This window comes from Maylandia zebra, linkage group LG13, assembly GCF_041146795.1.
Source record: "Maylandia zebra isolate NMK-2024a linkage group LG13, Mzebra_GT3a, whole genome shotgun sequence".
Classification (NCBI taxonomy): Eukaryota; Metazoa; Chordata; class Actinopteri; order Cichliformes; family Cichlidae; genus Maylandia; species Maylandia zebra.
Window position 1 is genome coordinate 17,296,057 of NC_135179.1, and position 25,652 is coordinate 17,321,708.

General features: G+C 44.6%; 1 protein-coding gene across 2 annotated transcripts in view; it reads left to right on the plus strand.

Moving 5' to 3' along the window:
* Nucleotides 1-241: 241 nt before the first annotated feature.
* The window catches only part of cdhr1a (cadherin-related family member 1a), a 30,380-nt gene continuing 4,969 nt past the window's right edge, over nucleotides 242-25,652 (plus strand). Inside the window, exons 1-14 of one of the 2 annotated variants that reach the window (XM_004551680.4) lie at nucleotides 242-407; nucleotides 1,057-1,152; nucleotides 1,579-1,724; nucleotides 1,814-1,864; nucleotides 1,958-2,047; nucleotides 2,141-2,227; nucleotides 2,856-2,972; nucleotides 3,111-3,254; nucleotides 4,112-4,190; nucleotides 4,283-4,383; nucleotides 4,753-4,956; nucleotides 21,510-21,662; nucleotides 21,766-21,930; nucleotides 23,239-23,306. In XM_004551680.4, the coding sequence (XP_004551737.1) occupies nucleotides 329-407; nucleotides 1,057-1,152; nucleotides 1,579-1,724; nucleotides 1,814-1,864; nucleotides 1,958-2,047; nucleotides 2,141-2,227; nucleotides 2,856-2,972; nucleotides 3,111-3,254; nucleotides 4,112-4,190; nucleotides 4,283-4,383; nucleotides 4,753-4,956; nucleotides 21,510-21,662; nucleotides 21,766-21,930; nucleotides 23,239-23,306 (1,580 nt within the window). In that variant the 5' untranslated portion in view covers nucleotides 242-328. The remainder of the gene's footprint in view (nucleotides 408-1,056; nucleotides 1,153-1,578; nucleotides 1,725-1,813; nucleotides 1,865-1,957; nucleotides 2,048-2,140; nucleotides 2,228-2,855; nucleotides 2,973-3,110; nucleotides 3,255-4,111; nucleotides 4,191-4,282; nucleotides 4,384-4,752; nucleotides 4,957-21,509; nucleotides 21,663-21,765; nucleotides 21,931-23,238; nucleotides 23,307-25,652) is intronic. The other variant, XM_004551679.3, reaches the window with a different exon arrangement.

Below are 25,652 nucleotides of genomic sequence, written 5' to 3' on the forward strand. Positions count from 1 at the left end.
GACAACATCAGAATAAAACAGATTTCTGTATATTTCTGGCTAGTAATAACACAATTTACATTAAAAGTTGAAAATGTGAAGAATATAGCTGTACATCTACTGCAAAGTTGTAGATGTACAGCTTTTGCAGACAGAGTCATCTCCTTTGGCCTTTTGGTTGCTAAGGCCCAGTTGGAGACTACGGGGGCCCTGAATCAGCTCTTAAGATGTGTCATTGGATTAGTATGTGAGCATCTGCGTTTAGCCTTCTCCAGTTGCCAGAGAACACCTTGAGAAGTGTAGCTCATGTAGAGGTCTCTTGACGAAGCCGTCTTCATGGTGCGATTTCATGACTTTATTCTTTAGGATGAAGCATGTAAGGATACCACATTTGCTACTACTGTTTGTGTTTGTGCATGCCTGCTTTGGTAAGTTTACCTTATTGTTTGTCTGTTTACTGTTTACTAATCCTGATGCGATCAGATTGTGAATGATATTCAGACTCTGGGCTATTTTATGTATTAATTTTGTAATTCTGTCACTGTTATAAAGAACCTCCGCTCAGTTTTCAGTTTATTTATGTCCTGGGTTTTCCAAATGGAAATATAAGTATTTTTTTAAGATACACAAAATTATTTGCTTGTTTTATGAAATGAGTTTTAAAGCTGATATGCAATAGTAGGTTAAAACTGTTTTAAATAACGGGAATCGTATTACAGGTAAAAGCAGCAGAGATCGCAGGTCTATGTATAGAAAGAGTATTTTAGGAGGTTGATGTAATGCACCTTTAATCCCAGACAAAGTGCAAAGAAAGAGGAGGTTGTGTATACAGTTTACATAGCATTTCTTCTGCCATTTTAGCATCTATAGAGACAGAACCAGTTAAAATTACAAATTCATATCAGTAGTATGTGTACAAAACACTCAGTAGACTGATTCAGTCATAGATTAAGGTTGTGCTTTATTGCCTCCACTCACCGATAGTTCAGGGAGCACAATTTCTTCTTTCAAAGATTATGCCAAATAAACCTGTGACATTTAAATATTCTTTTCTCTGATTTATGTGTCTGCCGGCAGCACAAGCAGATTTTGCTCCATATTTCTACGACAATGGACCCTACAGTTACAATGGAAACCTGGCCTTGTTCAGCCTCTCAGAGGACACTGCTGTTGGTGAGATTGACCTCTGTACTGGGGAACATTTAGTGTGAACAGCTAATAGGACTGTAGAACAACCAATCATCAAAATGGTGTGTTGTGGTGGCCAATATGTGAGAGTCCAGGATGTTAAGTAGTCTTTGATAGATGAACAGATGTTGTGTGGCGTGTATGCACTCACACTAACATGCTCATCTGCTGCTGCCACCTGTTGATGTCAGGGACAGTTTGCTGGCTGCGAATGCAGTGCAGCTGTCCCTCTACACCTTGCATCAGTCTGGATACTCCAAATGGTACTTAGTGTTTCAGCCTGGTTTGTTCCACAGCAGTTGTTACCAAAAGAAACGTACACCTCATAGTAAATGGTTAGAAACTGTGTACCTTTCCACAATTTGTTTCTGTGAGGGGATATTTACTCTTAATAATGATATCTCTCTATAGGTACACAAATTTATCGTCTTAATGGCACAGATCCTGAAGGCCAAGAGGTGAGGTACGGCCTTTCCTTTGATCCAGGGTCCAAAGAGTACTTCAGCGTCGACTCCAAATCTGGAAACATTACATTAGTAGAAAAGCTGGACAGAGAGGTAAACTTTACAAAGATGTACAGATCGACAATTCAGTGTTTTTATAACAACTTGGTTGCTGTATTAACCTACTACTATTATTTACTTAGAAACAAGACTCTATTGATGTTCTTGTCAGCATCACTGATGGGCAAAGCAAGGTATCAACTTTTAGCTCCTTTTAAAAAAAAAGTCAAAATACTAAACTTCAACATGCTTTGTGGTTTTATCCTACTGTCGGTTCTTGCTTTTAGGTTGTGGAAAGAGTGACAATATTTGTAATGGATGCAAATGATGAAAAGCCTGAATTCCAAAACATGCCTGCGATCATTGATGTACTGGAAGTAAGTTAAGCCGAGACAACAGTATCTGTTTCTCCAAGTGAAAAAGGTCTTGTTAAGCTCTAAATGTTACCTTTTCTTTCTTGTACATTGTAGACAACAGAGTCTGGAATCAGTATCTACAAAGTTGAGGCAGTGGACAGAGACACAGGCTCAGGGGGCTCGGTCACCTACTACCTACAGGTATCACTTTGCAGTGGGAAAATATTGCCCACTCACACGCCCTTCCTTACACAACCCCAAAGGGATTTGTGTCACCTCCCGGGGCTCTTTTACTTGTTAGGTAAAATTGTAAACCGCTAAGTTTTTTCAATAATCTGCTTTCAACACTGATGACGTATAGTTGTACTAAGCAGGGGTTACATATATTTTCCTGTGTTACTGTGTATTTGTGCCTGAATATGTTGGTGTAGTTATGAAGATGGGGATTAAATGGCAGTTACATTTGTGTTGGCGAGGGGTGGCTCAGCGACACAATGTTAGTTTGCACTTTGGACTATTAAGAACAAAGAACAGCTGGCTTGGAAGTAGGAGACAGGCAGTCCACATCTGGACACAACAGCTTTCACCTGCCTGCTATGTCCTTGAGCATATGGGTACTTTACATCCAGATGGGCAAAGACTGGATATTGGAATTGGCTTATTTCAAGGAGCTTTTGTATGGTTTTATTCTGCCACCTGACCACTTTTCATGTGAGTGTTTGTTAAAGGGTTTTAAGAGTGCCAGTGACAGGCTTTTGCTCATGTAACCCCTTATTTGTGTTTCTGCGTGTGCTTTTAAAATCATGCATTTGTTCCATTTTCTTTGCAGAGTGCTCAGTCCACTCTGTTTGCCATCGACAGACACAGTGGAGTCCTTCGTGTCAAATCTGGAGAAATGCTGGACTATGAGAAAGCAAAGACACACTTTGTCATTGTTATTGCAAAGGTGCTTGGTGTATTATACTCAAAGATGAACATAAAATCATGAAACATGATTATAGCAGAGGAACAAATTAGCAATTTCTTGATCTAGGAGACTTACATTTAAAAATGCAGATTTAAACTGTTATTACTTTTGTTCTAGGATGGTGGTGGTAGCTTTAATGGGAAGGAGCAGTTTATGTCCTCCTCTGCTACCCTGACAATTAATGTGATTGATGCTCAAGACACTCTGCCATCTTTCATTGGGACTCCCTACTTTGGCTATGTTTACGAAATCTCAGTGCCAGTGAGTATGAAAACGCTCCCCCGGTGATTTTATGCACTGATTTTAGTCTAGAGTTGAAATACGTGGCAGTTATGGTAAATGGTAAATGGCCTGCATTTGTATAGCGCTTTTCTAGTCCATAGGACCCCAAAGCGCTTTACACTACATTCAGTCATTCACCCATTCACACACACATTCATCAGCTACATTGTAGCCACAGCTGCCCTGGGGCGCACTGACAGAGGCGAGGCTGCCGGACACAGGCGTCACCAGGCCCTCTGACCACCACCAGTAGGCAAACATGGGGTTAGTATCTTGCCCAAGGATATTTGGCATGCAGCCAGGAGGCAGCCTGGGATTGAACCACCGACCTTCTGATTAGTGGCTGACCTGCTCTGCCACCTGAGCTACAGCCACCCCACAGTTAGCACAATGGCTACATTTTTGTCATTTTCTTTTTCGTTTAGGACAACTTAGTTACACTGCTGTCATAAAGCGGCATCATGTGGAATGATTAGGTTTTATATTGGCAGTATAAATAATAACTAACAAAAGAGCCCAAAACCCAAGGCACATCACATCACATAGCTTTAATTACTGGCATTTCACTGCTTTATCACTATTGCAAAATGTCACAGCAGTAGCTCATCACAGCAAGTTTACACAGTCTGACTTTCATCCAAATGAGAATAATTAGGAATGTGACATTTAAATGAGCCTTTGAAAACAGAGAGAAGGTTAGATTTTGGCGATTTGTTGTGACTAACTGCACCAGACACATGGTGGTTCAAAAAGAGGCTTTTGAAGATCTATTTTTTATAGATGCATGCCACCACCAATTTAATAAATGCAAAATCTTTCTACTTTACTCTCTCTAGGGATCTGAAATATTCACTGTTGAGGCCCGAGATGGTGATGTGGGGAACCCAAATCCAGTCCGTTATTCATTCGATGATGGTGAGCCATTTTGTCAAAGGAAGCTACAATCATCTTAAAATGAAGGGAGAAATATTTATATAAAGGTTCATCCATCTAATATTTTTCACCAGGTGATGACGGTTTTTTTAGTATCAATAAAACAAGCGGTTGCATCACCCTGTTGACTCTCCCCATTTATCTGAAGAGAGAAATCTTCAACATTAAAGTCAGGGTAAGTTGCTGTTCAGTCACCAACTCTGTTTTGCATACATTCTCTCCTATATTATTTTAATATAATAACTGCTTTATAAATCAAAGCCTGATCTTCTCAGACAGCTATTTTCTAAAGACTTGCATGTAAACAAACACTTTGGGATTTTTTTGTACTTCTGATTTTATTTACAAGTGCTTGTGTCCACACAAAAATGTTTATAGACCTAATCAAAGTGCATTGATTAGCTGAACAGTGGCTCAATGAATCTACAAGGAAAATTAGGGGGAAAAACACGATAGTAAAATTGGTAGATAAAATACCCAATCGGCCCATGTCTCTGATTCTAAGAGTGATAAATATACCTTGACTTTTACTCCATCTGTTCAGGCTTCAGAAGTAAGTCCCGAAGGCAGACTCATGGACTATGAGGTCACCACAGTGGTGATCCGTGTTGTGGACCTAAATAACAATCCGCCTACTTTCTACGGAGAGAACGGCCCACAGAGCACGTTTGAGTTGACCATGTATGAGCATCCACCCGAGGGAGAGATCCTCCGGGGGCTGAAAATCACCGTCAATGACTCTGATCAGGTGAACACCTTTGTTGTCTTATTTTCTCTACACTGACTATGACAAGCTTCAAGTTTTCCTTTTTTGCAGGTATTTTTCAACACTCGTACCACTCATGGTTGTCTTTCAAAGGTGCCTTAGCCAGCCAAGAGTAACAATGACTGGTTTTTATGTAATAGCATTTGTTTTCTGTAATAATTATAATGTTATCTAATGAGTAACTGGTTTAGTCAACATCAATCATAGCATCATAGCACAGCACAGTGTTCAGGACAGAGTCTGTGTTTCTGTCCTCATAATGACTTTAATCCTGCCATTATCACAGTCAATCCTTCTAAAATTGCATGAGTTTGAAAGGAATCCAACACAATTAAAAGGTGCTTTCTGTGCCATTTGCCAGCTTACGCAAGTGTCTTTGTGTTTTCAGCTCTGTGTACTTTACGAGCCATATGACTGATTTTCACTAAATATGTGTAACACCCGTCCCACGTTCTATTGAGAGGGGCCCTGGGTTCCTGTTGTTACTTTCCTATTGATACTCCCTTTTTAATGCTTATGGTATTAAATATGCAATAAAACTACACTATATGGAAATAAATCACACACAAGCAGGTCAATTATAAAGTTAACTCCACTTTAGTGAATGCTGAATTAACAACACAAATAAAATAAGTAAAATCAATAAAGTTTGTTAAACAATGATAAGGTATCTACCTCAACAGAAACAAAATAATCAAATAATATTGTGGGCCCACACGCACTCTCACCAAACACACACACACACCTCAAGTGCTACAGTCTTTCTGCTAGCAAACCCCTCGTTGCAGGCCTGAGGCGTGGCTAGGGTGCGTTGGGACCTAAAACAATATGGTCGCTTCACTTGTTGCCAAGCAGTACAAATAAAAAGCACGTGCAAACAACAGTACTCACACCTCCAGGCAGTTCAAGGGGATAGCGGGGAAACTGGGTCACGGCTACCAGCAGGCCGCGGCAGCAGCACTCACAGTCGTCCTTTCCACGTGCTCCCACGTGAACACATAACTTCAGCACACCAGCAGAAGGGACCTCTCTGACCACCAGCAAGACGTCCGTCTCCTCCTACTGAATCACACAACTCCGCTAAATGCCAGTTCACATGCGATAACATTCAATCTTAGCATTAGCTTAATAAATAAAAACAGAGCAGAACAAGAGCTTAGCGAATATGCTAGGCTACGCTAGCGGCTATGTTAGCAGTTGTGCTAGCGGCTGTGTTAGCGCTAATCCGTTTTACACAATAACATTGGGTACAAGTGTCAGACAAAATCCACCTTTACCTCACAGTAGGGTACAACAGTTCTCGACTCCAGTTAACTATCCGTTAACCCGAAAATGCGTCTGTCGCCCTTCTATGAACTCTGCGTTCACTCGACACTGTTCAGCTCTCGTCTCTCTCGCTTCCTGCAGAGTGCACACGGCTCCCCACTTACTCCCACCCCTCTACCTGAGACTACTTCAGGGTTCACTGGAGCTGTAGTACATATCAATACCATATCAAAAATAATGACATAAACCTCAAAATACAAATAAAAAGGTTGTGCATTTAACTGACACACATCACATACTTTGCAGGCATTTGTATACATTCTTGAACACATTAAACATTTGCAATTAACTATCAATATTAATGAACAAATTGAAATAATGAGCTACTTATATAGCCAGGGCTACACCCTCCCCCTTCTGAATGTCTGAATGTCCCCCATCAGACCTATTTTCATTAGGCCAGTTAAAATCTCACTAAAGAGTACTGGCTAGGGCATTAACATTTAGGAGTCAGGGTCGTAGCAAATCTGAATTACCATACCTCGGTAACTAATAGTCACAGGTCTGTCAGTGGGCCTTCCAAGTTCATCATAACTGAGGCGCAAAACAGGTCTCACTCTCCTTTTTGTTTGGAGGTTATAGGTTGAGTCAGCACCCCCAACTGAGATACTAGGTGTAGGAACATCTCTGTCCTCCAGCTCTTCAGCCTCCACCAAGTCTTGGTGTTGCTGTGAACTTTCCTCCGTCTGATCTACTACTACTGAGAGTTCTTCCCCCTGTTCCTCCACCTCGGACAATTCATGAACACTGGGATGATCACTTTCCATATGGTCAGGAAGGCTCACAACCTCCTCACGTCGAGGTTCAACACTGTCGCGAAAGGCTAAAGGAGGTTCATAGTAGACACACTGTTCTTCAGACTCTGAGGACCAATCATCTTCACTCAGATGCTCCAAATTTTGTGTCTGACTTTCATCTTCACACCTTACTTGCTGTGCCCTGGTCCTTGGTCTCTTTGGTCGCGCTGTCTTTTCTGATGGAGCAGACATCCTGACCATGTAACCAATGGGCAGCAGGTGATCCCTATGCACGGTCCTCACAATACCAGTTCCTCTCTCTGGTTTTACACGATACACAGGGAGATTGGGTAACTTGGCAATCACTATGTAAGGTAGTGAGTTCCATCTGTCTTGTAGTTTGTGCTTTCCTGTGAGGCCCAGATTCCGAACCAGCACCCGATCACCTTCCTCAAGTGTCTGATTCCGAACTCTCGCATCATACAGTCTCTTGTTTCGGTCATTGTTCCTGGAAGCTGCATCAGCGGCTAGCTGGTAAGCTTTTTGAAGTTCTTTTCTCATGTTAGCCACATACTGGTGGTGCTTTAAGTCATTTTCTTCATCTGACCCCACACCAAAACACAGGTCAATGGGTAGTCGCGCCTCTCTTCCAAACATGAGGAAGTAGGGCGAGTATCCTGTGGCATCATTTCTAGTGGTGTTGTAAGCATGTACTAGCTGGCTTATATGCTGGCTCCACTTAGGCTTTTTAGCTGGATCCAGGGTGCCCAACATTGCCAGCAAAGTACGGTTGAAACGCTCAGGCTGCGGGTCACCCTGAGGGTGGTAGGGTGACGTTCGGGACTTACGAATGCCCAGCAGGGTCAATAGCTCCTTAATGAGCTTGCTCTCAAAATCTCTACCCTGGTCTGAGTGAATGCGAGCCGGCAATCCATAATGCACAAAGAACTTTTCAAAAAGGACTTTGGCGACAGTCAGTGCTTTCTGATCTTTTGTGGGAAATGCTTGAGCATACCTGGTGTAATGATCAGTGACAACCAGCACATTAGCCATGCCTTTAGAGTCTGGCTCAATAGAAAGAAAGTCTATGCAGACCAGGTCTAGAGGGCCATTACTGGTAATGTGCTGTAAAGGGGCAGCTTTCTGTGGGATGGACTTCCTAGCTACACACCTTCCACAGTTCTGTATGTATGTTGCAACTTCAGATGCCACTCTGGGCCAGTAAAACCAGTCTTTAATGAGCTCTGTAGTTCTTTCTGTGCCCAGGTGACCAGCATCATCATGCACTGATTTTAGTACCATTGGCCGATACTTAGCAGGCAAGACGATCTGACTCACTTCTCGACCAGAGGGTCTTGTGGTGACTCTGTACAGAAGGCCACGCTTAACCTTTAACTTGGATCTTTCTCGTATCAGCAACACAACATCTGGGTTTGCATGCGTGGAAGCTGAAACACTTTGGTTTCTCTCAACCTGAGGTTTCACCACACCTATAACTGGATCAGAGTCTTGGGCTTCTGACAGTTCTTTCAGGCTTAGCTGTTCCAGCGGGCCCACTTCTATCTGAGTGAAGTTTGCATATAAAGCTGGAATGGCGTCTGGCGAAACTCCCAGCTGGTCAACAAATCTGGTGGTGTGTTCTTGAAAACCATCTGTAGTGATCCGACGACACAAAGCTTTTACCCCAGAAGGTGGGATATCCACCCATCCATCTGTTGTGTCTTGCGGACTCCTGGACAGTGAGTCGGCATCCACATTTTCACGACCGGGCTTATATTGAATGCTAAAATCATAGGTGGAGAGTGCTGCTAGCCACCGATGACCTGTCGCGTTCAACCTGGCAGTGGTCAGGACGTAGGTGAGTGGGTTATTATCAGTTCTCACCGTGAACTTAGCCCCATAAAGGTAGTCATGGAACTTTTCCACTACTGCCCATTTCAGAGCCAAAAACTCCAGTTGGTGAACTGGGTAGTTCCGTTCTGCATGACTCAACTTGCGGCTGGCAAACGCTACCGGGCGGAGTCCTTCTGGGCACTCTTGGTTCAGGACTGCTCCTAGCCCATCCAAACTTGCATCAACATGTAGGATGTATGGTTTGGCTGGATCAGCAAATGCCAAGACTGGAGCATGTGTGAGCTTGTAAACAATGCTCTGAAAGGCGTCATCACAAGCTGGGGTCCACCGATCACCAAAAGGCTCGGCAACTCGAAAGTAGCTATTTTGCTTTCCTTTAGTGACACCCTTTTTGCTACCCTGTGCAGGAGGATATCCCTTGGTCAGTTCTGTCAAAGGGCGGACTATGGCGGAGTAGTTCTTGATGAACCGCCGGTAGTATCCACAAAATCCGAGAAAAGATCTTAGGGATTTCAGATCAGTGGGTTTCTTCCAGTGAGTCACCGCACTCACTTTCTCAGGATCAGTGGCAACTCCAGAGGCAGAGACAATGTGTCCCAAGAACTTCACCTGGGGTTGGCAAAATTGGCATTTGTCAATGGAGACTTTGAGACCACATTCCTCCAGCCGGTCCAGGACTTTAAGTAACCGTTCCTCGTGCTCCTCCAGTGTCCTGCCAAACACAATAAGGTCATCCAGATATACAAGGACTTGAATCAGGTTCATGTCTCCAACAGCTCTCTCCATTAACCTTTGAAAGGTTGCGGGTGCGCCAGTGATGCCTTGAGGCATCCTCTCAAACTGGAAAAACCCAAGAGGACAGATAAAAGCTGTTTTCTCTTTATCAGCCTCAGACATCTCCACTTGGTAATATCCACTTCTCAGGTCCAGTACAGAAAACCACTTGCTTCCTGTCAGACAATCCAGTGCATCATCTATGCGTGGCATAGTGTACTGGTCTGGGATGGTTCTGGAGTTCAGTAGACGGTAATCAATACACATCCGCACCTTGCCATTCTTCTTCCTGACTATGACAATCGGGGAAGTATACGGACTGCGTGACTCTTTGATTATGCCGGCTGCCAGCAGTTCTTGTAGATGGCGTCGGACATCTTCAATGTCAGCAGGTGCGATTCTGCGAGATCTCTCCCTGAATGGTCGAGGGTCTCTCAGCCTTATGTGGTGAGTGACACCTTTGGCTAAGCCGACGTCCCACTCCTCCAGGGGAAAAACATCCGCTCTTTTTCATAACTTTGCTGCTAACCTGGCTTTCCACTCTTCAGGAATAGGAGAATCTCCAAAGTCAAACAGTTCAGGGTTAATAGACCTTTCTTGGGCGGAGGTCTTTGTTAACTCAGTGACAGTGTCCACCAAGTACACCTGAGCTAGCACTGTACCAGTGGGGACAATAGTCTCTCTTTGGGACTCGTTTCTTAGCAGAAGTGTGAAACTGTTAGTGTCCATCTCAGAAGATGGTAGTACTACAGGTGGAACCAACACTCCAGCTGGGAGGTTTGTAGATTCGCCCACCTCCACCATTAGAATACTTTTGTCTAATGGCTGCTGTTGTTCCACCTTGCAAACTGCATACTGTACTGCACAGGGAGGGATAGTGATTGGCACAGGGCCTTGCCACTTCACATGACCCACCACGCCTGTTTGTTGAGTGATAAGGGCAGTTCTGAGGAGAGACTATTTATCCTCAGTGAGTGAATCTCATCTTTCCCTCCTACCTCTTCACAATCTCTCAGCAGAGAATGCAGTTTCTGGGAGTTAGTGCCAATGATGACAGGAACCGGGTCTGGGCTCTTTGGATCTGGACACACCAAGGCCAAGACAGTGACTGTCTCTACAGCTTCCTTTGAGTTGGGGGGGAAACCCACCTCAACTGCCACATACCCCTTGTATGGGTAGTTGGAATCACTCAGTCCCCATATGGCGAGATCTTTTAAAGGAAGAATGGGCACATTGGGGATGAAACGGGAATACCAGCTCTCAAATATAATGGTGACTCGAGAGCCGCTGTCAAGGAGAGCTTTACATGGTTGTTCTTCTATGGTCACATCGGTCATCATGGACGGGCCGACCAATCCTTCTGGGAGTCCACCCTGTGAGGATGTGTGCACGGAACTTTTCCGGATGGAACCGACCTGTGTGGGCTCAGAAGCGCCACCTGTAGCTCCTTTTCCCTCTTTGCTCCTACGAAGGGCTCCGAGTAGCCTCTGAATTACTTTGGCAGTGTTTTCAGGAGCCATGCAGTGGGTGGCAATATGGCCATTCTCCCCACACCGGTAACAGAAGTAACTTTCTGAATCTTTTGCAGCATATGGTCTGTTTACCTTGCTTCGTCTGGCTCTCCCATCTCTCTTTGTTGAGTCAGTTTGGGTTGAACCCTGTGACACTGCCATAACGGTCAGCTGGTGTTGTAACTGTTGAACTTGCTGCTTTAACTGTTGGACTTCATTCTCCGCGCCAGTCTCAGCAACTTTCTTGGTTTGTTTCAACATTAGCTCGGCATCTGAGCGCTTGCTTGTTAACTCTTTAAGCTCAGAGCGTAACTCTTTGATCTCGGCTTTGAGCTCTTGAACCTCTGTCGATTTGGCTTTTGTCTCTTCGCCAACTTTCACTTGTCTAACTGTGGTGTTTGACTCATGCCTCACTCTTGCATGGTCTTCTTCTTCTCGAATCTCACTGAGCAGCTTCAGGAAAGCGGGTGGCTCTTCCTTTCTTTCTCTGAGTCTTAGCTGCAGTAACATTATCTCTGACTCAGTTGCACCCCGTATAAGCTGGTCAATACGTGCACGGTCGACTCGATGGCTAGGGAGACCCCCTCTCTGCACTACCTTGGTCAGAGAGCGTTCCAATCTTCTCAGGAAGTCTGACAGCTTTTCTCCTCGCTGTTGACCCAGGCTCCTGAAGGCGAGGTACAAGTCTTCACCTGACTCCAGGGATCCAAATGCACTTTCTAGAGACTCTACATAGCTCTCCGGGCTAGCATCAGGGTTATCTCGTCGTACAGCTTGGATGATCTCCAACGCCGGTCCCTTTAGGCTCTCAACTACTCTCCTTCGCTTCTCTCTCTCAGAGCAGTCACACTCTTCAATCATCAGGCGAGCCTGCTCAACCCAGCTATCCAGGCTCTCTTCACCTGCTGGAGTGGGAGAGTGGCCAGAGAATATCCGCAGACGTCGAGATGCAGTATTCTCACCGGTAGGTCGCATAGTTTTCGCTAACAGGTCTCCGACTGCCCGAATGATGGATTCAGGGGAGTTTTCCTGTGGGGTTTCAGTAGACAGCAAGGCACTAACATCATCAATTGTTTTGCCTTCTTCTACCATTAGTTTCTTAAGCTTGGCTGAGAAGTCATCAACAGATTCAGTGAGGAGGGAAATCTTCCAGACAGGACCTCCATTCAATGGCTGTACATGCGGTGGTATGCGGTCTGGCTGAGTAGCTTGACGGCATTCACACAGCACAAGGTTATTGCCTGTCTGGGTGTCTCTTAGTCTATCTCTCACTTTTACTCTTCCAAAAGCTTTCACTGACTGAGCTGTCTCTTCAATGTCTGATAAGTCAAAATCAGAAGGAACATCATGCAGTACAAAAGCCCGGTTTGGGTCTATACCTGCTTTACTGCACCAGCTACTAAGCTCAGGTGCAATTTGAGACTCTTTTCGAGTAGTCATCATATAAACCCTAATGCTGGTGTGCTAGGCTGTGAAAATCTGTAAACAAAATACTCCTTTAAAGAACAAACTAGAAAAGTTAAGCACGGGAGTATCCCAGCGGTGCCTCCATAATTGTGTAACACCCGTCCCACGTTCTATTGAGAGGGGCCCTGGGTTCCTGTTGTTACTTTCCTATTGATACTCCCTTTTTAATGCTTATGGTATTAAATATGCAATAAAACTACACTATATGGAAATAAATCACACACAAGCAGGTCAATTATAAAGTTAACTCCACTTTAGTGAATGCTGAATTAACAACACAAATAAAATAAGTAAAATCAATAAAGTTTGTTAAACAATGATAAGGTATCTACCTCAACAGAAACAAAATAATCAAATAATATTGTGGGCCCACACGCACTCTCACCAAACACACACACACACCTCAAGTGCTACAGTCTTTCTGCTAGCAAACCCCTCGTTGCAGGCCTGAGGCGTGGCTAGGGTGCGTTGGGACCTAAAACAATATGGTCGCTTCACTTGTTGCCAAGCAGTACAAATAAAAAGCACGTGCAAACAACAGTACTCACACCTCCAGGCAGTTCAAGGGGATAGCGGGGAAACTGGGTCACGGCTACCAGCAGGCCGCGGCAGCAGCACTCACAGTCGTCCTTTCCACGTGCTCCCACGTGAACACATAACTTCAGCACACCAGCAGAAGGGACCTCTCTGACCACCAGCAAGACGTCCGTCTCCTCCTACTGAATCACACAACTCCGCTAAATGCCAGTTCACATGCGATAACATTCAATCTTAGCATTAGCTTAATAAATAAAAACAGAGCAGAACAAGAGCTTAGCGAATATGCTAGGCTACGCTAGCGGCTATGTTAGCAGTTGTGCTAGCGGCTGTGTTAGCGCTAATCCGTTTTACACAATAACATTGGGTACAAGTGTCAGACAAAATCCACCTTTACCTCACAGTAGGGTACAACAGTTCTCGACTCCAGTTAACTATCCGTTAACCCGAAAATGCGTCTGTCGCCCTTCTATGAACTCTGCGTTCACTCGACACTGTTCAGCTCTCGTCTCTCTCGCTTCCTGCAGAGTGCACACGGCTCCCCACTTACTCCCACCCCTCTACCTGAGACTACTTCAGGGTTCACTGGAGCTGTAGTACATATCAATACCATATCAAAAATAATGACATAAACCTCAAAATACAAATAAAAAGGTTGTGCATTTAACTGACACACATCACATACTTTGCAGGCATTTGTATACATTCTTGAACACATTAAACATTTGCAATTAACTATCAATATTAATGAACAAATTGAAATAATGAGCTACTTATATAGCCAGGGCTACACCCTCCCCCTTCTGAATGTCTGAATGTCCCCCATCAGACCTATTTTCATTAGGCCAGTTAAAATCTCACTAAAGAGTACTGGCTAGGGCATTAACATTTAGGAGTCAGGGTCGTAGCAAATCTGAATTACCATACCTCGGTAACTAATAGTCACAGGTCTGTCAGTGGGCCTTCCAAGTTCATCATAACTGAGGCGCAAAACAGGTCTCACTCTCCTTTTTGTTTGGAGGTTATAGGTTGAGTCAGCACCCCCAACTGAGATACTAGGTGTAGGAACATCTCTGTCCTCCAGCTCTTCAGCCTCCACCAAGTCTTGGTGTTGCTGTGAACTTTCCTCCGTCTGATCTACTACTACTGAGAGTTCTTCCCCCTGTTCCTCCACCTCGGACAATTCATGAACACTGGGATGATCACTTTCCATATGGTCAGGAAGGCTCACAACCTCCTCACGTCGAGGTTCAACACTGTCGCGAAAGGCTAAAGGAGGTTCATAGTAGACACACTGTTCTTCAGACTCTGAGGACCAATCATCTTCACTCAGATGCTCCAAATTTTGTGTCTGACTTTCATCTTCACACCTTACTTGCTGTGCCCTGGTCCTTGGTCTCTTTGGTCGCGCTGTCTTTTCTGATGGAGCAGACATCCTGACCATGTAACCAATGGGCAGCAGGTGATCCCTATGCACGGTCCTCACAATACCAGTTCCTCTCTCTGGTTTTACACGATACACAGGGAGATTGGGTAACTTGGCAATCACTATGTAAGGTAGTGAGTTCCATCTGTCTTGTAGTTTGTGCTTTCCTGTGAGGCCCAGATTCCGAACCAGCACCCGATCACCTTCCTCAAGTGTCTGATTCCGAACTCTCGCATCATACAGTCTCTTGTTTCGGTCATTGTTCCTGGAAGCTGCATCAGCGGCTAGCTGGTAAGCTTTTTGAAGTTCTTTTCTCATGTTAGCCACATACTGGTGGTGCTTTAAGTCATTTTCTTCATCTGACCCCACACCAAAACACAGGTCAATGGGTAGTCGCGCCTCTCTTCCAAACATGAGGAAGTAGGGCGAGTATCCTGTGGCATCATTTCTAGTGGTGTTGTAAGCATGTACTAGCTGGCTTATATGCTGGCTCCACTTAGGCTTTTTAGCTGGATCCAGGGTGCCCAACATTGCCAGCAAAGTACGGTTGAAACGCTCAGGCTGCGGGTCACCCTGAGGGTGGTAGGGTGACGTTCGGGACTTACGAATGCCCAGCAGGGTCAATAGCTCCTTAATGAGCTTGCTCTCAAAATCTCTACCCTGGTCTGAGTGAATGCGAGCCGGCAATCCATAATGCACAAAGAACTTTTCAAAAAGGACTTTGGCGACAGTCAGTGCTTTCTGATCTTTTGTGGGAAATGCTTGAGCATACCTGGTGTAATGATCAGTGACAACCAGCACATTAGCCATGCCTTTAGAGTCTGGCTCAATAGAAAGAAAGTCTATGCAGACCAGGTCTAGAGGGCCATTACTGGTAATGTGCTGTAAAGGGGCAGCTTTCTGTGGGATGGACTTCCTAGCTACACACCTTCCACAGTTCTGTATGTATGTTGCAACTTCAGATGCCACTCTGGGCCAGTAAAACCAGTCTTTAATGAGCTCTGTAGTTCTTTCTGTGCCCAGGTGACCAGCATCATCATGCACTGATTTTAGTACCATTGGCCGATACTTAGCAGGCAAGACGATCTGACTCACTTCTCGACCAGAGGGTCTTGTGGTGACTCTGTACAGAAGGCCACGCTTAACCTTTAACTTGGATCTTTCTCGTATCAGCAACACAACATCTGGGTTTGCATGCGTGGAAGCTGAAACACTTTGGTTTCTCTCAACCTGAGGTTTCACCACACCTATAACTGGATCAGAGTCTTGGGCTTCTGACAGTTCTTTCAGGCTTAGCTGTTCCAGCGGGCCCACTTCTATCTGAGTGAAGTTTGCATATAAAGCTGGAATGGCGTCTGGCGAAACTCCCAGCTGGTCAACAAATCTGGTGGTGTGTTCTTGAAAACCATCTGTAGTGATCCGACGACACAAAGCTTTTACCCCAGAAGGTGGGATATCCACCCATCCATCTGTTGTGTCTTGCGGACTCCTGGACAGTGAGTCGGCATCCACATTTTCACGACCGGGCTTATATTGAATGCTAAAATCATAGGTGGAGAGTGCTGCTAGCCACCGATGACCTGTCGCGTTCAACCTGGCAGTGGTCAGGACGTAGGTGAGTGGGTTATTATCAGTTCTCACCGTGAACTTAGCCCCATAAAGGTAGTCATGGAACTTTTCCACTACTGCCCATTTCAGAGCCAAAAACTCCAGTTGGTGAACTGGGTAGTTCCGTTCTGCATGACTCAACTTGCGGCTGGCAAACGCTACCGGGCGGAGTCCTTCTGGGCACTCTTGGTTCAGGACTGCTCCTAGCCCATCCAAACTTGCATCAACATGTAGGATGTATGGTTTGGCTGGATCAGCAAATGCCAAGACTGGAGCATGTGTGAGCTTGTAAACAATGCTCTGAAAGGCGTCATCACAAGCTGGGGTCCACCGATCACCAAAAGGCTCGGCAACTCGAAAGTAGCTATTTTGCTTTCCTTTAGTGACACCCTTTTTGCTACCCTGTGCAGGAGGATATCCCTTGGTCAGTTCTGTCAAAGGGCGGACTATGGCGGAGTAGTTCTTGATGAACCGCCGGTAGTATCCACAAAATCCGAGAAAAGATCTTAGGGATTTCAGATCAGTGGGTTTCTTCCAGTGAGTCACCGCACTCACTTTCTCAGGATCAGTGGCAACTCCAGAGGCAGAGACAATGTGTCCCAAGAACTTCACCTGGGGTTGGCAAAATTGGCATTTGTCAATGGAGACTTTGAGACCACATTCCTCCAGCCGGTCCAGGACTTTAAGTAACCGTTCCTCGTGCTCCTCCAGTGTCCTGCCAAACACAATAAGGTCATCCAGATATACAAGGACTTGAATCAGGTTCATGTCTCCAACAGCTCTCTCCATTAACCTTTGAAAGGTTGCGGGTGCGCCAGTGATGCCTTGAGGCATCCTCTCAAACTGGAAAAACCCAAGAGGACAGATAAAAGCTGTTTTCTCTTTATCAGCCTCAGACATCTCCACTTGGTAATATCCACTTCTCAGGTCCAGTACAGAAAACCACTTGCTTCCTGTCAGACAATCCAGTGCATCATCTATGCGTGGCATAGTGTACTGGTCTGGGATGGTTCTGGAGTTCAGTAGACGGTAATCAATACACATCCGCACCTTGCCATTCTTCTTCCTGACTATGACAATCGGGGAAGTATACGGACTGCGTGACTCTTTGATTATGCCGGCTGCCAGCAGTTCTTGTAGATGGCGTCGGACATCTTCAATGTCAGCAGGTGCGATTCTGCGAGATCTCTCCCTGAATGGTCGAGGGTCTCTCAGCCTTATGTGGTGAGTGACACCTTTGGCTAAGCCGACGTCCCACTCCTCCAGGGGAAAAACATCCGCTCTTTTTCATAACTTTGCTGCTAACCTGGCTTTCCACTCTTCAGGAATAGGAGAATCTCCAAAGTCAAACAGTTCAGGGTTAATAGACCTTTCTTGGGCGGAGGTCTTTGTTAACTCAGTGACAGTGTCCACCAAGTACACCTGAGCTAGCACTGTACCAGTGGGGACAATAGTCTCTCTTTGGGACTCGTTTCTTAGCAGAAGTGTGAAACTGTTAGTGTCCATCTCAGAAGATGGTAGTACTACAGGTGGAACCAACACTCCAGCTGGGAGGTTTGTAGATTCGCCCACCTCCACCATTAGAATACTTTTGTCTAATGGCTGCTGTTGTTCCACCTTGCAAACTGCATACTGTACTGCACAGGGAGGGATAGTGATTGGCACAGGGCCTTGCCACTTCACATGACCCACCACGCCTGTTTGTTGAGTGATAAGGGCAGTTCTGAGGAGAGACTATTTATCCTCAGTGAGTGAATCTCATCTTTCCCTCCTACCTCTTCACAATCTCTCAGCAGAGAATGCAGTTTCTGGGAGTTAGTGCCAATGATGACAGGAACCGGGTCTGGGCTCTTTGGATCTGGACACACCAAGGCCAAGACAGTGACTGTCTCTACAGCTTCCTTTGAGTTGGGGGGGAAACCCACCTCAACTGCCACATACCCCTTGTATGGGTAGTTGGAATCACTCAGTCCCCATATGGCGAGATCTTTTAAAGGAAGAATGGGCACATTGGGGATGAAACGGGAATACCAGCTCTCAAATATAATGGTGACTCGAGAGCCGCTGTCAAGGAGAGCTTTACATGGTTGTTCTTCTATGGTCACATCGGTCATCATGGACGGGCCGACCAATCCTTCTGGGAGTCCACCCTGTGAGGATGTGTGCACGGAACTTTTCCGGATGGAACCGACCTGTGTGGGCTCAGAAGCGCCACCTGTAGCTCCTTTTCCCTCTTTGCTCCTACGAAGGGCTCCGAGTAGCCTCTGAATTACTTTGGCAGTGTTTTCAGGAGCCATGCAGTGGGTGGCAATATGGCCATTCTCCCCACACCGGTAACAGAAGTAACTTTCTGAATCTTTTGCAGCATATGGTCTGTTTACCTTGCTTCGTCTGGCTCTCCCATCTCTCTTTGTTGAGTCAGTTTGGGTTGAACCCTGTGACACTGCCATAACGGTCAGCTGGTGTTGTAACTGTTGAACTTGCTGCTTTAACTGTTGGACTTCATTCTCCGCGCCAGTCTCAGCAACTTTCTTGGTTTGTTTCAACATTAGCTCGGCATCTGAGCGCTTGCTTGTTAACTCTTTAAGCTCAGAGCGTAACTCTTTGATCTCGGCTTTGAGCTCTTGAACCTCTGTCGATTTGGCTTTTGTCTCTTCGCCAACTTTCACTTGTCTAACTGTGGTGTTTGACTCATGCCTCACTCTTGCATGGTCTTCTTCTTCTCGAATCTCACTGAGCAGCTTCAGGAAAGCGGGTGGCTCTTCCTTTCTTTCTCTGAGTCTTAGCTGCAGTAACATTATCTCTGACTCAGTTGCACCCCGTATAAGCTGGTCAATACGTGCACGGTCGACTCGATGGCTAGGGAGACCCCCTCTCTGCACTACCTTGGTCAGAGAGCGTTCCAATCTTCTCAGGAAGTCTGACAGCTTTTCTCCTCGCTGTTGACCCAGGCTCCTGAAGGCGAGGTACAAGTCTTCACCTGACTCCAGGGATCCAAATGCACTTTCTAGAGACTCTACATAGCTCTCCGGGCTAGCATCAGGGTTATCTCGTCGTACAGCTTGGATGATCTCCAACGCCGGTCCCTTTAGGCTCTCAACTACTCTCCTTCGCTTCTCTCTCTCAGAGCAGTCACACTCTTCAATCATCAGGCGAGCCTGCTCAACCCAGCTATCCAGGCTCTCTTCACCTGCTGGAGTGGGAGAGTGGCCAGAGAATATCCGCAGACGTCGAGATGCAGTATTCTCACCGGTAGGTCGCATAGTTTTCGCTAACAGGTCTCCGACTGCCCGAATGATGGATTCAGGGGAGTTTTCCTGTGGGGTTTCAGTAGACAGCAAGGCACTAACATCATCAATTGTTTTGCCTTCTTCTACCATTAGTTTCTTAAGCTTGGCTGAGAAGTCATCAACAGATTCAGTGAGGAGGGAAATCTTCCAGACAGGACCTCCATTCAATGGCTGTACATGCGGTGGTATGCGGTCTGGCTGAGTAGCTTGACGGCATTCACACAGCACAAGGTTATTGCCTGTCTGGGTGTCTCTTAGTCTATCTCTCACTTTTACTCTTCCAAAAGCTTTCACTGACTGAGCTGTCTCTTCAATGTCTGATAAGTCAAAATCAGAAGGAACATCATGCAGTACAAAAGCCCGGTTTGGGTCTATACCTGCTTTACTGCACCAGCTACTAAGCTCAGGTGCAATTTGAGACTCTTTTCGAGTAGTCATCATATAAACCCTAATGCTGGTGTGCTAGGCTGTGAAAATCTGTAAACAAAATACTCCTTTAAAGAACAAACTAGAAAAGTTAAGCACGGGAGTATCCCAGCGGTGCCTCCATAATTGTGTAACACCCGTCCCACGTTCTATTGAGAGGGGCCCTGGGTTCCTGTTGTTACTTTCCTATTGATACTCCCTTTTTAATGCTTATGGTATTAAATATGCAATAAAACTACACTATATGGAAATAAATCACACACAAGCAGGTCAATTATAAAGTTAACTCCACTTTAGTGAATGCTGAATTAACAACACAAATAAAATAAGTAAAATCAATAAAGTTTGTTAAACAATGATAAGGTATCTACCTCAACAGAAACAAAATAATCAAATAATATTGTGGGCCCACACGCACTCTCACCAAACACACACACACACCTCAAGTGCTACAGTCTTTCTGCTAGCAAACCCCTCGTTGCAGGCCTGAGGCGTGGCTAGGGTGCGTTGGGACCTAAAACAATATGGTCGCTTCACTTGTTGCCAAGCAGTACAAATAAAAAGCACGTGCAAACAACAGTACTCACACCTCCAGGCAGTTCAAGGGGATAGCGGGGAAACTGGGTCACGGCTACCAGCAGGCCGCGGCAGCAGCACTCACAGTCGTCCTTTCCACGTGCTCCCACGTGAACACATAACTTCAGCACACCAGCAGAAGGGACCTCTCTGACCACCAGCAAGACGTCCGTCTCCTCCTACTGAATCACACAACTCCGCTAAATGCCAGTTCACATGCGATAACATTCAATCTTAGCATTAGCTTAATAAATAAAAACAGAGCAGAACAAGAGCTTAGCGAATATGCTAGGCTACGCTAGCGGCTATGTTAGCAGTTGTGCTAGCGGCTGTGTTAGCGCTAATCCGTTTTACACAATAACATTGGGTACAAGTGTCAGACAAAATCCACCTTTACCTCACAGTAGGGTACAACAGTTCTCGACTCCAGTTAACTATCCGTTAACCCGAAAATGCGTCTGTCGCCCTTCTATGAACTCTGCGTTCACTCGACACTGTTCAGCTCTCGTCTCTCTCGCTTCCTGCAGAGTGCACACGGCTCCCCACTTACTCCCACCCCTCTACCTGAGACTACTTCAGGGTTCACTGGAGCTGTAGTACATATCAATACCATATCAAAAATAATGACATAAACCTCAAAATACAAATAAAAAGGTTGTGCATTTAACTGACACACATCACATACTTTGCAGGCATTTGTATACATTCTTGAACACATTAAACATTTGCAATTAACTATCAATATTAATGAACAAATTGAAATAATGAGCTACTTATATAGCCAGGGCTACATATATTTTCTGATAATAATGTTGCAGCGTCAGACAGTATCTTTCTGTGTGAGCCAGAATATTATTGCTGCTACTCATCACTTTTATAAGAGACTTTACTACATGCCTGCTTTTTTTTTAGCTCTGAAAATAATGCAGATTATTATGTATTACAGATCTATGCATATGAAGCATAGATCTGATATGATAATTATGTGTTTTTGCTTTTGCAGGGTGCAAATGCTAAATTCAACCTGAGACTGATTGGACCAGGAAGAATGCTGCGAGTTGTCCCTCAGACTGTACTCAATGAGGCCCAAGTCACAATCTTAGTAGAAGACTCTGCTGCCATGGACTATGAGAAATACCACTTTCTAACATACAAGGTAAATTATTTACACTAGCATGCCAAAATATACATGCACTACAGTAGATTAAAATTAGGTTTGAAAAATGCATGTATATTTCTAATATTTTTTTCTTCCTCAGCTCCTTGCGGTTGAGATCGACACACCAGAGAAATTCAGCGCTACAGCGGACATCGTCATTCATCTCCTGGACACCAATGACAACGCTCCCAAATTCTCTTCAGATTACTACATTGCCAGAATTCCAGAAAATTCACCCGGTGGCTCCAATGTGGTCACAGTCACGGTGAGCCAGTCTCTTCATCCTGTCTAAAAATACATGCCATCACCAATGTACGTCACTCAGAGCTAAAGAGGAATGCTGATTTTAACAAAATGCCCAACAGGGCTATTAATCCCCTAAATGTAGACTTTTTGAGCGGGGAGGGTTGGGATAATATGTGAAAACATGTAGATAAAAGCTAGGCGACGTAAGCTGCCAGATGGCTATCACTTTCATTTTGTTGTGTAACACCAAATTCACAGACATGTTTTTTTTCTCTGATGCTTAGCAGCACATGCCTCTACAGCATCAAAATATGTACTGAAGTAAAAGGAACACTTAAGGACATGACGATTTGATTGATACTTGGCTCACATCGTCTTTTGCCCTTGTCTGTTCCTGTCAGCCCCACAGGGGCTCAAAGCAACAGGGAGGCTCATTATTAAATCCTGACCTTGCGTGAACACCACAGGGGTTTGTTGCCTTGATCCCAGGCAATTTCAATCAGATAGAAGAGCAGCCAACAACTGACCTTGGACGCATAGAGACAGGCATCCCAGCAGCTACAGACACAAAGATTAGCCGATGATGATGATGATGTTCCTATGACATCAAAAATCTGTCTTTTTATAGCTGACCCCTGAAACATCATGTTCCAGTTGAGCACATTTTCATTCAGTTTACTGAGTCCATGCTGGCAGACAACACGAAAGTGCAGATTTTTCTTCATTCATGACGAAAACAGATGCAAACTAAAAAGAAAGAGGAAAGAGAAAAGGCAAGTCAACACAGTACTGGTCATTGGCTGTGCTTGAATGACAGTTTAGTGTAGGATAGGTGCTGCAACATATTAAACTCACTGCTGTAAAACTTGCGTTGAACTCAGGTGTTTAATCTACAGCCAAACATGACATTTTATTCTCTATGATCTATCATAGCTCTGTCATTCACTTACACGGCACTATATGGATGAGACAGGGTGCTAAATGTCTATTAGGTTGTGCATTAAATATTGATAATTGCATGGACCCTCCTTCTCGCCTGTGGTTGCTCGGATAGATGGATGGATGGATATTTGTATCTAATGACATATTAAAAATAATACTGTTACAATACTAGAGTAGTTAAATAATTATTAAATAATTACAAATAATTAATGAAAGTATAATTACTCAGTGCATAAACATATTACACTAACATGAATCTGTGTGAACGTGAATTTTGTTTTTGTTTTTCCCATGTGAATATGATGGCTTTTGCTGATTTTGTCTTTACTTTATGTTCAAAATAAAGATTTTATTGACTGATTGATTCATTGATACCTGTCTACAGGCATTTGACCCAGACTCAGGACCTTGGGGTGAAGTTAAGTACTCTATCTATGGATCAGGGGCTGAGCTGTAAGTGCAATAAATGAGCTTTATGTTTTGCCAGTAGGACACAGTAAAAATGAGTCCTTTTAAATGCTGTTGTTCCATTCACATATTCAGATGTAACATCTCTGCAACATCTCCACAAGACCTCCACATATTCACATGCATTGGTGTAGAAAAAGCATTAATTTGATTTTAGAATATATCTTTTAAATGTTCAGAGAATAACTAAATAACTTTGTCGCCTTCACTGTGTCTATTCATCAGTCTTTGGATAGTGATCACAGAAGAATATTTTTAATGTTTATAGTACAAAGAAAAAAGAATATATTTTACTATACTATAGTAAAATATAGTAATCAACACCTGACATGTGGGTTTTTTTCCAGTAGTGAAACCAAATTTTATAGAATAAACATTATATCTAATGTACAACTGTGTCAAGAAGCTCAAATAAAGTATATCTCTTCAAATAATGCACTACACTGTAAGCATACACTGTAGCAAAAACACATCTGCCTGAAAGCTGGACAGATATGTAAGAGCACACTAGTTTTTCATATCACGACTTGATTCTTTTTATTTCCCCTAAGCACCGTAGCCCAGAGGATTTACTAGTGTTTTTCACTTTTTATTAGTTTCCCAGCAGAAATCCATTCTCCAGATCCAAGACTACACAGTTCTTTCTGATATTACAGAGTACTGTATATCCACAGCGTGCATTTACTCACACTTAAAATGCAGACACATCTTGCCATTGGGATCCTTTATTTTTTGGGTTTATATTTATGTTCACTGTCTGTTCAGCTGCAACACAAACCCACAGGCACATGCTGGTAGGAATGAGGTTACCATCTACTTTGGTTGTTCAAATGCAAGGGGAAAGTATTTTTACACCCCTCTGTAGCAATAAATTAGAAGAGATATGTGATGTCACATCAAGGCATCAAGGACAAGGATTTCCAAAATAAGCAGAGGAGAGAGATTTAGCTTAGTGCGTACTTGTTTAGTCAAACTGATTTTGAAACTGTGTCACCTCAGATTATTCTCGAAATTGCTGCTTTGATTTTAAAATGGTTATGAAGCAATGCATGACCACATGCTTGGGCTCTGCATCTGAAAGAATAAAGCAGTTCATATTGCAGACTTTACACTGTTTTACACTTTGTGGTTGAGCGCTTAAGTGTACACAAGAGTAGACAGTCCTTTTGCCTGCCCGCCCTCGGTCTGCGATAATCCTTTAATGGGATTGGAGGAGAAAATAGACTGCTCTTTGCTTCTGACTAACTTGTGCTGGAACCTTGTAGGACAGCTAAACAAGTCAGTTTGTGAAACAATCTGTATCTTTTACTGTATCTTATCTCTCCAGCATCGCATAATTAAAGAAAATCTGGCACTATAGGTTGAAGTTTAGTAATATGAGGTCTCCATAACAGCATCCTGCTTGTTTGTTTCCCCCAAAAAGTATTCTTCTTATTTCAATTTCATATTTTTCCCCTGGTTGTCCTCACCTCATCAGGAGTGGTTCTGTGCTCCATCAGTTGAGCCTACCCCGAGAGTTTGAGAACCAGAGTTTGACCTCGCTCACTAACACCTCTGAAGTCACCTTTCAAACTTGTTTTATCTTGTCCGTTCAATTTAATGAAAATTTTTGGCTTTACGAGAAGTTAGGGCAACCTTTCAGTGAGACAAGACTCCGAAAAGCATCTGCACGACTTCAACTAGTTCCAGTCTTTATACAACGTTAAGCTAGCCATGCTAAGACTTGCTGTTGCTGCATACTCTATACTCCATCCATCCTCATCCGCTTTGTCCGGGGCCGGGTCGCGGGGGCAGCAGCCTAAGCAAAGAGGCCCAGACCTCCCTCTCCCCAGCCACCTCCTCCAGCTTATCCGGGGGAATACCAAGGCGTTCCCAGGCCAGCCGAGAGATATAATCTCTCCAGCGTGTCCTGGGTCTGCCCCGGGGCCTCCTCCCGGTGGGACATGCCTGGAACACCTCACCCAGGAGGCGCCCAGGGGGCATCCTTGTCAGATGCCCGAACCACCTCAGCTGGCTCCTTTCGATGTGGAGCAGCAGCTGCTCTACTCTGAGCCCCTCCCGGATGGCCGAACTTCTCACCCTATCTCTAAGGGAGAGGCCAGCCACCCTTCGGAGGAAGCTCATTTCTCCCGCTTGTATCCGCGATCTCGTTCTTTCGGTCACTACCCACAGCTCGTGGCCATAGGTGAGGGTAGGGACGTAGATCGACCGGTAAATTGAGAGCTTCGCTTTTACACTCAGCTCCCTCTTCACCACGACGGACCGGTGCAGCGTCCGCATTACTGCAGCTGCAGCCCCAATCCGTCTGTCGATCTCCGGCTCCCTTCTCCC